This window comes from Oncorhynchus clarkii, chromosome 11 (assembly GCF_045791955.1).
Source record: "Oncorhynchus clarkii lewisi isolate Uvic-CL-2024 chromosome 11, UVic_Ocla_1.0, whole genome shotgun sequence".
NCBI classification, from domain to species: Eukaryota; Metazoa; Chordata; class Actinopteri; order Salmoniformes; family Salmonidae; genus Oncorhynchus; species Oncorhynchus clarkii.
Window position 1 is genome coordinate 35,381,308 of NC_092157.1, and position 14,132 is coordinate 35,395,439.

The 14,132-nt window shown below is 43.2% G+C and overlaps 1 protein-coding gene across 3 annotated transcripts in view; it reads right to left on the reverse strand.

Annotated features, from left to right (window-relative positions):
- Window positions 1-351: 351 nt before the first annotated feature.
- The window catches only part of LOC139420465 (phosphatidate phosphatase LPIN2-like), a 37,996-nt gene continuing 24,215 nt past the window's right edge, over window positions 352-14,132 (reverse strand). For 2 of the 3 annotated variants that reach the window (XM_071170644.1, XM_071170646.1), the window contains exons 3-20: window positions 12,490-12,585; window positions 11,979-12,292; window positions 11,646-11,762; window positions 11,091-11,223; window positions 10,399-10,879; window positions 9,723-9,825; window positions 9,389-9,576; window positions 9,042-9,135; window positions 6,143-6,212; window positions 5,979-6,062; window positions 5,379-5,476; window positions 4,869-5,016; window positions 4,490-4,638; window positions 3,353-3,439; window positions 2,719-2,871; window positions 2,153-2,267; window positions 1,959-2,062; window positions 352-1,769 (exon numbers count right to left, since the gene is read on the reverse strand). In XM_071170644.1, coding sequence (XP_071026745.1) covers window positions 1,625-1,769; window positions 1,959-2,062; window positions 2,153-2,267; window positions 2,719-2,871; window positions 3,353-3,439; window positions 4,490-4,638; window positions 4,869-5,016; window positions 5,379-5,476; window positions 5,979-6,062; window positions 6,143-6,212; window positions 9,042-9,135; window positions 9,389-9,576; window positions 9,723-9,825; window positions 10,399-10,879; window positions 11,091-11,223; window positions 11,646-11,762; window positions 11,979-12,292; window positions 12,490-12,585 — 2,679 coding nt within the window. In that variant the 3' untranslated portion in view covers window positions 352-1,624. Of the gene's footprint in view, window positions 1,770-1,958; window positions 2,063-2,152; window positions 2,268-2,718; window positions 2,872-3,352; window positions 3,440-4,489; window positions 4,639-4,868; window positions 5,017-5,378; window positions 5,477-5,978; window positions 6,063-6,142; window positions 6,213-9,041; window positions 9,136-9,388; window positions 9,577-9,722; window positions 9,826-10,398; window positions 10,880-11,090; window positions 11,227-11,645; window positions 11,763-11,978; window positions 12,293-12,489; window positions 12,586-14,132 lie in introns of all 3 variants that reach the window. The other variant, XM_071170643.1, reaches the window with a different exon arrangement.

The window sequence follows — 14,132 nt, forward strand, 5'->3', positions numbered from 1 at the left end:
GCCATGAGTGTTTATTAACTAGGGTATTGTGTAATAATAATAATAATAATAATAATACTAATAATATAGGCCTACTGTTTATAGTATCACTATAAATTATGACCGAATGGTATCACAGGTGTTTCTTACATGAATTACAGTGAGTTTTGTTTAGGAAAAAGTGGATTGCATGTTCAAACAGTAGTAGGAGGTGCTCATTTAAATAATGGAATGATGTATCAGAAGTTGGTGCCACACTCTCCATTCTAACACATCTTTATCCGACGAAGGTCTCGGAGCAAAATGTCACGCTGTGTTTTTAGCTTAGCTAGATGAAGAGCTTTTCTAAAACTCACACCAGACATCTGCATGGAATCTTCGAATGTATTTATTCTTGTGGTAACCATTCGTATCCCAAAACACACACTTCAATGTACACGGTGACACACGCAAAAAGGCATTTTGAGATTGGAAAGAGTGAGAAGTGGGAAATGAATCTCTTAACAGATACACTGATCACGATCCAAGCAGCTGCTGAAAAGAACTACAAATACCAGAGCGTTAGGATGTGTATAACTCTTCCACACACACACACAATAGCTCTTTCATAGAAAGAATGACATCTTTACCGAGGAACTCTGCAACACCATCACATACAACAGCCAAACGAGGATGCCAAACTAAACCTAAATATTAGTTCCAAATATACAAGACTAACCCAAGCTATAACAGAAATATATCCAATGAAGAATAATTAATTTCATAAACATTGTAAAGGTAACCCATAAAATGTCGGCTAAAAGTTTCAACATAATACTGTAATTGTGCTTTCAGTGCAAATTAGTCCGTCTCCATCCAAAATCTCCCGTGCTGGGTGTGTGTGTGAGCAACATCTACACTTTAGAAAGTGCTTCCTTCACCTTTAACCTGACTACAGCTACCTGTCCGTATGTCTTAAACATTGAGCCAGCTCAGATATATTACATCTCTACCAATTAAGACTTGTGCCAGTTCCACTGGCAGCTCAGAGAACAATCTCAGTTAAAGCTTAGCATGCACTGTAAGTTAAGGCCTTTCCAAGCAGCGTGATTCTCCAAATTAACATCTAACCATATTGCAACAACATAACTGTTATAATTATAAGCAGACTGAACCAAATGAGAAGTGAAAAGTCAGCATTAACACTCAAGCCAAATAATCAACTAACCTTACAACTAAGCTGGCCTTCTTTCTCTTCACATTGTAAGGCTGTACAGTCTGTTAGAATGTATGCCTATGTGTATTATGTGAGGCAGTTCTTATTGATATCTTCACGAGTGCTTTTGTACCTGGGGAGCACTAAACAATTGAGTAAGCATCAGCATCAGTAGACGCATAGTATACAGTCATCAAAGCTGATATTAAGGAAGTGCAAGCAATCACGGAAAGAGCCATGAAATTATCACGCAACACACAATATTGCCTATGCCGATTTGAGGTTGATTTCAAGTGTTTTTTTTTTTTCATCCAAAAAACAAAGTTTATCTACCGTACCAAAGTGTCTGTTAATTACTACCTTAATACATGAAAATAATACCACAGCTGTGGGAATTGTCCAATCAGAATCAGGGCAGCTCCTGAAGACCGACTTCAGTGATTGGTTGTCTCAGAGCAGCTCCTCAAGACAGACGTCATCGATTGGCTGTCTCCAGAAGCAGAAAGAACTGAATTCTGGGAAACTGAAGGTGGCGCTCTGCTCCTTACTGCGTAAAGGAAAAACGTGCTCTACCAGTTCACTCAGTCGGCCGTACCTACATTGAGACAGGCAAGGGGTTAGATAACAGTTACTTACTGACCAAGGTCGGAATTCAAAGGCACATGGTCGACAAATGCACTGCACTTGACTTTGAAGGTAATTTACGCCGGAGCCAAATACTTCCAAAGAAACCCACACAACTGACATACAGACAGATAAACAGACCTGCAAAGTAGCTACTTACGATGTTTTATTGCCTTTTGATTGCTCTAGGATGAGCTCTCCTTTGGGATTGACTGTGAATATCCGACACACAGGGACACCCACTTGCTTATAGGCAAACACATCCTGAGCCAAAAATGGAAGAGTCATCTTAACAGTCCCCCTATTCTGATATTCAAAATTAGGTATATAATTACAAGATAAAACAAAGCTTACATTTGTTCGGTTTCCAAAGGCTGCATAGAAGGGATGTGTGTTTGGGTAGAAGAGGTTCTTGATGTCTGTGAGGCATTCAATCTTGAACTTCTCTGGCTTCTTTTCAATTACCTCCCTTAAAGAAGTTTAAAGTAAAATAAAATGCTTGAAATGTAAGCATATAACAAGACTATTACAATGTTTAAATCAATCAATTTTGCAACACCATCATAACTGTATCAGAGTTTCTAAACCCAGATGCCCAACAGCTTCTACCCCCAAGCCATAATATGCTGGAAAATTAATCAAATGGCCACCTGGACTGTTAACATTGACCGTCAAAGGAGTGCCTTTGACATGACGGCCTGCACATGCGCAGTTCGACGCGAGACAACCGTTAAACCCAATGGCGTGTTTCTGCGCATGAACTTAGCTAGGCAACGTCGCCATGACATCACTCATTTCAATTGACCTGATTGCGCATTTCTACTGGAGAAGCAGTTTCTATACATCTTTATACTAAACCATATGACTGTATTACAATAATAAACAGACTGACCAAGTGAGAAAGGAAAGGTCAGTTTTACCTATGAAAGGCAGAGAAGAGGCTGCTAGGGGAGAGCATGAGGGGTCCTTGAGGCAGGATGGTACCCCGGTCGTTCACCCAGTGCAGGTACCCTCTGGTCATGTCGGCCATGCCGATGGCCCGCGCCGAACAGTACAGGAACTTGTAACCATTCCTGAAGACAGTAGACATGCGTACTGAAGTAACTGCAACCTCAACATGCACATAGAGCCTACATTGGATCATTATCCTAGCCACTCACTCGAATTGTTGAGCTACTGGAATGTATTTTTATGTGGAACAAGAATGTGAATAGTCATGCATAAGTGGTGAAGGTCAGAAACGGTAGCTCTGGGGCCGTATGTATCAAATGCTTCAGAGTAGGAGAGTTGATTTAGGATCAGTTTCGCCTTTCAGATAATAAATAAGAACAGGCTCTATTCAGTCTGGATCGCTGAACCGTTACAGATTGCGCAATAGAAATGTAAAAGTCATTTCCAATATACACAGCGTTTAACTTGAATGCAGCCGCCGCTAACGTGGGAACATTGCCTTTGCTTTTTCCACGATACAGATTGAATAGAGGCCCTAATCCTAGATCAGTACTCTCACTGAGACACTTTACACATACAGCCACTGGCCTGGGGCCTACTTACTCATGCACTGAGTGGTAGAGCTTAGCGATGCCTTGATGAGTCCAGTCTTTTCCAAGCTGAGGGAGGATTTGGCCAAACACATCTGACCTAAGAAAATAAGCATTTTGTCAGGCTTCAAAACGAGATTCACCACCTGGAGGAATTAGCTAGTGTGAATGCCTTACAGGATTATAATAATAACTTAAGAACTGATTAATTAAGTGTAATCATGATCTGATTACCAGACAGACCTCCAGTATCAAACAAACAAACTGTGAGATTAAAAGATCAGGAGAGGACCTTAATCCAACTCCCTATATAGTGCACTAGTTTTGACCAGGGCCTTATGGTGCACTAAGAGGGGAATAGGGTGCCATTTGGGACACAGCCTCAGACAGTAGGAGTTGACATTGAGTGGTGTTACAGGCTTTTGGTTTTTCTCTCAAAGTGAATTTCGAAGGATGATTCTGTGTGGGTGTGGCACGCTCCGATTGGAATCCTACTCATTGATCAGGATGGGTTGCACTTGTCGTCCTCGTTAGTCAGAAGAGGTTTCACATGTGCTATTTTTTTTAGCTTGTTCTCTTTAAGCTGATAAACAAAGCCTTTTATCTTGCATCTCCCCTGTTTGGTTGTTTGGCTACACATTTATTTTCAGTCCCTAACCCAAGTTGGTGTGGGTTTACTTTTGTTTTAGCTTGTCTGTTACTGGGAAAATCTAGTGGGTGTCCATGGTTGGTGTGTTAAGACCATAGAGAATGATGGAGGCTTTAAAGTGGCCAAAAAGCCATTTTAGCATGGGCAGAGCCATTGAAGGCTTCTGCCATTTTAAAGTAGTCAACTGGGTGGGGATTCCTATGGGTTCTAGCCTCAATGGCGCTGGCCATGCTGTCCCAGACGCTATAATGTAAAAAAACAGATGTAAAAATGAGTTCTCTATCTCTATGATTAAGACCCTACTCAAGTTTGCTTGGCCGGCACTCAGTAGGCACCCACTTGTATGCCTTTCAGAACCCATTTTAAAACCCCACCTGTTTCGTTTTGGTTGTCCGCGGCTCATGTTTGTACCATTTTTCTGTTGAGCCAAAGTATTTTTGTTTTCTTATTGGAGAATGTAACACTGGTAATGTAGTTCAACAGCATTGAAAGCCACTTTACTTGGTGATGGTGCCGTCAATGTCGGAGATAATGACTTTGTCATCCCAGTTCCACAGGTAGATGGTGCCCTCGCAGCGACACGTGCCCTGGTACTGAGTGGTGATGCTGAAGGTGACGTCATTAGGCCCCTCCCTAAGTTTCAGACTCACCTATGAGAAGACAGAGATGAAGTGGTGCGTGACAGTGACAGCAAATGGTTTTCCAAATATCTGCTGGGTATTGACAGGTGCTATAATACAGATTAGGAGAGAGGGTGCACTTGCCCCCAAAAGCCTTCATTGGCGCTGCCCGAGAAGCCATTATGGCAAGGATGCAGCGATGTGCACTCTGTCCAACTCTGTGGTAATATAACTTCATAAGTTATGAACGTGGCTCTTACTATCTGGTCAGATGAGAGGCGGAGAGACTTCTTGTAGGAGTGTGATCCGGTTGGTGCTGAAATCTCTGTCTGCACACGCTCAGTAGGCGCCAGTGCATTCAGCTCTTTAGATTCTTCATCACTGGAGGAGTCTGCTGCTGCTTTCTGCCTGCATTCCAAATAACAACAACCTCATTTCAACATCAGACTTCCTAAAAACAGTCTAAGGTTAAACTAATATGAGTAAAGATGTGAGTAGTTGAGTGAGTAGAACTTGTAGATGTTGCCACTAGAGGGCAGTGTCCCAACAATCTGAATTGTCATTCAGCTTCATTTACTACTGTGCCTCATGCATGTTCTCAGGGGGACTTCCGATGAGTTACTGTCCAAGAGCTAATCCAGTTTGTCATTTGTTGGTGTCAAGAATATGGGTGAGGAGGGTGACATCAGTGTGTGACTAATTGGGCTTCCCCTTGTGAAACAATGCCAGGGCTGGTGGTGGGGGACAGACAGGGTGCTGGGCTGACTCACTGTGGGACTGCTGGACTTTGTTGATCAAGGACAGGGCTCTCTGTGTCTCTGTGTGTCTCTGACAGGGACTCCTGTCTGTCCAGCTTGGCCTCTGAAGACTGGCGAGAGGAGCAGACATTAATTACCCCATAACGGATCATCATATCAACATTGATTTGAGTATTTATTCAATGATTTATAGTGTAATTACTGCCCATTTTTACATTAAACAACTCCTTCCTATAGTCATGCAGTACAATGAGCACATGGTTCTCCTCATTCTGACTTGATTAGGCTCATTTACAATGGAAATTAAAACAAATCCAATGCGATTAACATGGAAACTATTTCCTGCCCACACAAACAGAGGCATGAAGAAAAAGAGGGGGAACACCATGAACCATCTGTTCAAGTTGACGAAGCATAGTATCCAGAAAGTAGTTCAGCTAGGGTCAATTTCATTATGAGAACTACAAAGTATCAATACCAGTGGACCTAAAGCGTACTGCAAGAACACCCTGTAGTGCGTCCCAAATGGCACCCTATTCCCTATGTAGTACACTCATTTTGATCAGAACCCCTATATAGGGAATAGGGTGCAATTTGAGATGCATTTCCTACCTGTTTGACGCTGCTCTTCCTCCAGAACCACCAGCGGCCAGACTTCTTAGGCATCTTCTCCTTCACCCACGCCTCTTCTGTGGCCTGAGATGAAGTATTTATGAGTACACGCACAAAATGTTGAAGTTAGAACATACAGTTCTAATGCATAACTTGTGATCTACCTTGGGCAGGTTCTTCTGGAAAGCTTGCATACTCAGTATCAACGGAGCTGCCAATGTCCAGTTGTAATATCTGTAAAGAAAAAATATACAGTGCCTTGCGAAAGTATTCGCCCCCCTTGAACTTTGCGACCTTTTGCCACATTTCAGGCTTCAAACATAAAGATATAAAACCGTATTTTTTTGTGAAGAATCAACAACAAGTGGGACACAATCATGAAGTGGAACGACATTTATTGGATATTTCAAACTTTTTTAACAAATCAAAAACTGAAAAAGTGGGCGTGCAAAATTATTCAGCCCCTTTACTTTCAGTGCAGCAAACTCTCTCCAGAAGTTCAGTGAGGATCTCTGAATGATCCAATGTTGACCTAAATGACTAATGATGATAAATACAATCCACCTGTGTGTAATCAAGTCTCCGTATAAATGCACCTGCACTGTGATAGTCTCAGAGGTCCGTTAAAAGCGCAGAGAGCATCATGAAGAACAAGGAACACACCAGGCAGGTCCGAGATACTGTTGTGAAGAAGTTTAAAGCCGGATTTGGATACAAAAAGATTTCCCAAGCTTTAAACATCCCAAGGAGCACTGTGCAAGCGATAATATTGAAATGGAAGGAGTATCAGACCACTGCAAATCTACCAAGACCTGGCCGTCCCTCTAAACTTTCAGCTCATACAAGGAGAAGACTGATCCGAGATGCAGCCAAGAGGCCCATGATCACTCTGGATGAACTGCAGAGATCTACAGCTGAGGTGGGAGACTCTGTCCATAGGACAACAATCAGTCGTATATTGCACAAATCTGGCCTTTATGGAAGAGTGGCAAGAAGAAAGCCATTTCTTAAAGATATCCATAAAAAGTGTTGTTTAAAGTTTGCCACAAGCCACCTGGGAGACACACCAAACATGTGGAAGAAGGTGCTCTGGTCAGATGAAACCAAAATTGAACTTTTTGGCAACAATGCAAAACGTTATGTTTGGCGTAAAAGCAACACAGCTGAACACACCATCCCCACTGTCAAACATGGTGGTGGCAGCATCATGGTTTGGGCCTGCTTTTCTTCAGCAGGGACAGGGAAGATGGCTAAAATTGATGGGAAGATGGATGGAGCCAAATACAGGACCATTCTGGAAGAAAACCTGATGGAGTCTGCAAAAGACCTGAGACTGGGACGGAGATTTGTCTTCCAACAAGACAATGATCCAAAACATAAAGCAAAATCTACAATGGAATGGTTCAAAAATAAACATATCCAGGTGTTAGAATGGCCAAGTCAAAGTCCAGACCTGAATCCAATCGAGAATCTGTGGAAAGAACTGAAAACTGCTGTTCACAAATGCTCTCCATCCAACCTCACTGAGCTCGAGCTGTTTTGCAAGGAGGAATGGGAAAAAATTTCAGTCTCTCGATGTGCAAAACTGATAGAGACATACCCCAAGCGACTTACAGCTGTAATCGCAGCAAAAGGTGGCGCTACAAAGTATTAACTTAAGGGGGCTGAATAATTTTGCACGCCCAATTTTTCAGTTTTTGATTTGTTAAAAAAGTTTGAAATATCCAATAAATGTCGTTCCACTTCATGATTGTGTCCCACTTGTTGTTGATTCTTCACAAAAAAATACAGTTTTATATCTTTATGTTTGAAGCATGAAATGTGGCTAAAGGTCGCAAAGTTCAAGGGGGCCGAATACTTTCGCAAGGCACTGTGTGTGTGTGTGTATATATATATATATATATATATATATATATATATATATATATATATAGATAGATAGAAATAAATATCAAACAGTACCAGACAAAAGTTGGAAACATTCGAAAACATCAAAACTATGAAATAACACATGGAATCATGTAGTAAGCAAAAGGGTGTTCAAATGCAAATATATTTTATATCTGAGATTATTAGTAGCCACCCATTGACTTGATGACAGCTTTGCTCAGTGTGTAAATATACACACAGAACACAAATATAAATGCAAGGCAACATCTAAAGTGTTGGTCCCATGTTTCATGAGCTGAAATAAAAGATCCCAGAAATGTTCCATACGCACAAAAAGCTTATTTCTCTCAGATTTTGGTTTACATCCCTGTTAGTGAGCATTTCTCCTTTGACAAAATAATCCATTCACCTGACAAGTGTGGCATATCAAGAAGCTGATTAAACATTTCCTCATATGATATGTAATCTCAGTAATCTTAGAAATTGTCACATTTTGCATTTATATTTATATATATGGCGTGTATAAAACACAATATTGAGTTGCACCCCCTTTTTCTCTCCATTTTCTCTCAGACTACAAGGTGTCGATAGTGTTCCAAAGGGATGCTGGCCCATGTTGACTCCAATGCTTCCCACAGTTGTGTCAGATTGGCTGGATGTCCTTTGGGTGGTGGACCATTCTTGATACACACAGGAAACTTTTGAGCGTGAAAACCCCAGCAGCGTTGCAGTTCTTGCCACACTCAAACCAGTGCGCCTGGCAACTATTACCATACCCCATTCAAAAGCACAAATCTTTTGTCTTGCCCATTCACCCTCTGAATGGCACACGTACACAATCCATGTCTCAATTACCTCAAGGCTTACAAATCCTTCTTTAACCTGTCTCCTCCCCTTCATCTGCACTGATTGAAGTGGATTTAACTAGTGACATCAATAGCTTTCACCTGGATTCACCAGGTGAGTCTATGTCATGGAAAGAGCAGGTGTTCTTAATGTTTTGCAAACTAAGTCCATATAAAGTATATTGTATGTGTGTAATACAAATAATTGTGATAAGTTTCAAGTTCAAGGAAATCTAATTGTGATCTTCTGTTCAAAATGTCATAGTCTAAGAATTAGTACAATGTAGTAAGATGAATTAGTATGAGTATGACGGCTGTAACGACTCACCGGTTTGAAATTCTAACCACCAAATTGGGATTGTCAATAATTGCTGGATTTTCAGCAAATTCGTGATATGTGATGATGTGCTCCATGAATTTCTCTGCAATAAAAAAAAATCAAAGCATTTGCATCACTATTATCATAAGTCTTATTATTATTTGTGGCATTAGTGAGTAATAGTGTACTAGTTTATGATTTGCGTACTTATCAAGGTCCTAGGCTACATCCCAAATGGAACCTATTCCCTACAGGCCCTGGTCAAATGCAATGCATTATACTAGGGAATAGGGTGCAATTTGGGAAACAGCACTAGTCACTATAATGTAACACTTACACAGAGTAGGAAACCTTACCTTTGGAGATTTCAGAGTTCTCTCCGACCCCTCCACAGAGAGACAGGGTGACATCTGGTAGATCCCCAGCCGAGTCAGACAGACAATCGGTCCCGCTGTCGGCCGCTGCACTGCCCACAGACTGGGGAGACTGGGACCCATCGCGCCGGCCCACCTCTACCCAGTGCTTAGGGACCGCCTCGGACTCACTGCAACACACAGACATAACCACAGACTGGTCAGTCACTACAACAGAATACAGGCCCTCGTCAAAAGTAGTGCACTATAAAGGGAACGGGGTGCCTATAAAGGGAATAGGGCTACAATACATGCGATGAAAGACATGATGAGTTACCTCTTGGGACCTAAGTAGCGTGCAACAATATCAGGCTCCATAGCGTTCAGGTCATCCAGGTAAATATCCTCAGGACCCTGGTGTTGACTCCTCTTTCTCACACCTTCGTCACAGAGAAACCGTCAACATTCACAAAAATCATCAACGTTCACATTCTTATAAACATTATAAACCATTCACAAATACTGTTGTTCACCCTTTTCACTTCTGGGAAATCTCTAAGCATTCTGTAAAGCCCCATTCAGACGGAGGGTACATCCTAAATGGCACCCTATTGCCTATTATAGCACACTACTTTTTACCAGAGCCCTATGGGTCCTGGTCAAATGTAGTTAATTATATTGAGAATAGGGTGCCATTTGAGACCTCAAAGCAAACCACTTCCTTCCTGTTATTGTATTCTAAAACACTGCTCTACCAAACACTGTCTGGGTGTAACGTTAGTCAATAACACTGTCTGAGCTCATGAATAAGTAATTTCCTCTCTGTTGCCATCACACCATTCTGAAGTGACAACGCTATGGGGTTCTTAAAATAGGGGACACAAAATCAAATAGGGGACATAAAGGTCCTGTGAAGACTTGGTTCATGCCAGCTGTCATGGACAACAGAGGGCTATACTTTAGATGTGGTTTCTTAAATAAGCTTGGTTGCTTTTACACTGCACAATTAGTACCTCTCCTCTTGGACGGGGAGTCAGTCTTGGAGCCAATGGGCCCCAGGTCCCCGGCCATGCGGCTGGCCCCACAGGCAGCAGAGCCACTGTCCCTCCGGCTGGAACCAAGCACACTGGGGGGAGTGGAGGTCCAACGAGCCCTACGCTCAGGCTTGGGCAGAAGGGGGGTGGAGTTGGGATAGGGCTCTGCTGTGAGAGCACCTGGCTCTAGTTTGAAGGGACACAGTTCAGGTTGGGGGGGACAATGGGTTTCAGATAGAGAGTCGGGTGGGTGGTGTTTGGAGCTATGGAGGGCACTTTGTTTGGGAGTCCGGGGTTCTGGTTTGACGATGGCAGGTCCACACACAGGGTCCAGAGTGTTGTGGATGCCCCCTGCCTCCACCCCAATGGCGTCAGAGCTGAAGATGACCCTGAAGTGGGTGCTCTCTGATGGAGTTATAGTTACCGTCTTAGTCAGCTCCGAGCGCTCTTTCTTACAGACCTGGATAAAGAGAGACAATATGAAATAAGTGGGAATGGGTATATTCATGTCATGACAATTCTGGCATGTTTCCATCTCTGAGATGGAGGACATACAGTCTATACTTCCCAAATGGCACCCTATTCCCAATAGTGGCCTATGGGCTCTGTTCAAAAGTTGCGCACTATATAGGGAATAGGGTGCCATTTGAGACGCAAGACCCAGGCCTTACCCTGGTGGATTCTGGGAACTCTCCCCAGGACCACTGCATGTGTGACTCTGCTCTGAGCATGCTCTCTGATGACTTCACCATCAGCTCAGAGTCGCTCTTTGGAGACATGGGCTCGGACAGGGATCTTGAGGATCTGCTGAAATCAACAACAAAAAACTCCCAATACATTCACTTTGAACACAAGAGAACATGTTTAAAAAAACGGCCTGTGGAGCTGTGTATACGTTTGTCGTAGCACTTCAATTTAAATCTACCTAGGGCCAGGATTGATACCAAGGCATGTTACAGAGCAGCAAACTGGACAGCCGGCAACACACCTTTTAAGGTCATTTTTGCTTGAGCCAATGTCAGAGACATTGCGCCTTTAAAAGGTGCATTGACGGTTGTCCAGTGCGCTGCCCCACAACGTGCCTTGGATTGACTCCCCAGCCCTAGTATCGGTTTTGTCAAATCCTAAGAAACCAAAAATCTCCAATGATCCTGTCTGTGTGTATGATCTGTGTAAATATTTGAATAAGAAGTTAATAAGTAACTGACTGACTGAGGGGGTCATACCTGAGGCTGCCGCCAGTAGACCAGTCTCCATCAGAGAAAGGATATCTGTCCAGAGAGTGGAGGGTGGGGTGCTGCCTGTTTTCCACTGTGTCCTTCACTGTAGAGAACGAAGAGGCCCTGAGGAGGTAAAGAACATCACACCATTAACCGCAGGGTTAACACTACACACTATGCAGAGCAGACCCACCCAGACCCAGAATACATACCAAATGGCACCCTATTCCCTACATACAGTAGTGCACTACTTTTGACCAAGGCCCATAGGCCAAAAGCAGTGCACCATGTAGGGAATAAGGTACCATTTTGTAGGTACCCAAACTTCTATGGATTTACCTGCTGTTGTGTGTGCCACCGTGCTCATCGTCTGAGCTCAGCTCACAGACCTCCTCCCCACAAGCAGTAGGGGTCTGTTGCTCCTCCTTCCGGGGATCTGCTTTGTGCTTCCTCCTGCGTCTCTTCTTCTTTTTCCCTGCTGTGGTGCTGGGGGGGAGGAGGGTGGCAGAGGAGGAGGCTGGGTCCTCTGAGCACCCCTGAGGGGGCTGCAGCCCACCCTCCAGACCCGACCCTCCAGCTCTAGACTCTCTGCCTCTCCACAGAGCCTCCTCTGTTGGGATGGGCGAAGTCACAAGGTGGGCAGGGACGATCTCCTGGGATGGGGTGACAAAAAGAGAGATGAGTCACAAGTTTACGTTATAGAATGCATCCCCAATGGCACCTTATTCCATACATAGTGCACTACTTTAGATCAAAATAAGTTCATTTTGGGGGGGAATAGGGTGCCATTTGGGATACATAGTCAGTAATAAGCTGTGTCAACAGTGGTTGACCAATAAAAATAACTCACATTATGCTGCTCCGTTTCCTGAACAAAGAAGGCCTCTCCGTTGTCCCCCAGCTTCATGTGCAGCTCCACTGGTTCTCCATTGATCTCAATGTCAATCTGCAGAGGTAATGGAAAGGTCAGCCACCGATTTATGGAGGAACTCTGGGGCCATAGGTATCAAGCATCTCAGACCAGAAGTGCTGATTTAGGATCAGTTTTGCCCATAAGATTACATGGACAGGGGAGGGGGCACTCCTATTCGAAGATGCTTGATATACTGTATACAGCCGGTAGTGTACTAACTGGAAGATGCAACTGAATTATTAGGCGAAACTGCCGTTTAACTGAGGCCTGGTAACCACATGAGAAGGTATGACTGAATTTATCAAACATTCTCAAAACAACACTTTACAATAACATCCAGTAACAAACCAAGGCATTAATAAACAATGTTATAGTGTGCTTGCTTAATTCAGCAAGACCACTCTAGATATTGGGCATAGGCGTACTTATTATTATTGTGTGCTTGCAAGCTCAAAATAACACTTTTTTTTAGGCTAACACTATGCTATGGTTCCTGAATGCAAACTGGGCCAACAGATGACCTGCCTGCAGTACATCATAGTGTTTACTGTTAAGCTTAATGGGATACTTTGTGATTTTGGTAATGAGGCCCATTATCTACTTCCCCAGAGTCAGATGAACTCATGGATACCATGTGTATGTGTCCAGAATGAAGGAAGTTACAAGTAGTTCCGCGAGCCAATGCTAGCAGATACCCATAGACTTCCAGTCATTGCACTAATGCTAGTTAGCATTGTCTTGCGAAACTACCTCTAACTTCCTTCATACTGGACAGAGATGTAAAAATGGTATCCACGAGTTCATCAGCCTCCTCCTTGACTGTGTTTGTGTTAAAAAATGATCCGCCGAAATTGTTGCAACCTCTATTACTAGCCTATTCAACCTCTTCCGTATCGTCTGAGATCCCCAAAGATTGGAAAGCTGCCGCGGTCATCCCCCTCTTCAAAAGGGGGAGACACTCTACACCCAAGCTGTGATAGACCTATATCCATCCTGCCCTGCCTGTCTAAAATCTTCGAAAGCCAAGTTAATAAACAGATCGACCATTTTGAATCCCACCGTACCTTCTCCACTATGCAATCTGGTTTCCAAGCTGGTCATGGGTGCATCTCAGCCACGCTCAAGGTCTTAAATGATATCATAACCGCCATCGGTAAAAGACAGTACTGTGCAGCCATCTTCATCGACCTGGTCAAGGGTTTCGACTCTGTCAATCACTGTATTCTTATCGGCAGACTCAACAGCCTTGGCTTCTCAAATGACTGCCTCACCTGGTTCACTAACTACGTCTCTGATAGAGTTCAGTGTGTCAAATCAGAGGGCCTGTTGTCCAGACCTCTGGCTGTCTCTATGGGGGTGCCACAGGGTTCAATGCTCGGGCCGCCTCTCTTCTCTGTGTGTGTATATATATATATAAATACAGTGCCTTGCGAAAGTATTCCGCCCCCTTGAACTTTGCGACCTTTTGCCACATTTCAGGCTTCAAACATAAAGATATAAAACTGTATTTTTTTGTGAAGAATCAACAACAAGTGGGACACAATCATTGAATCAATTTATTGGATATTTCAAACTTTTTT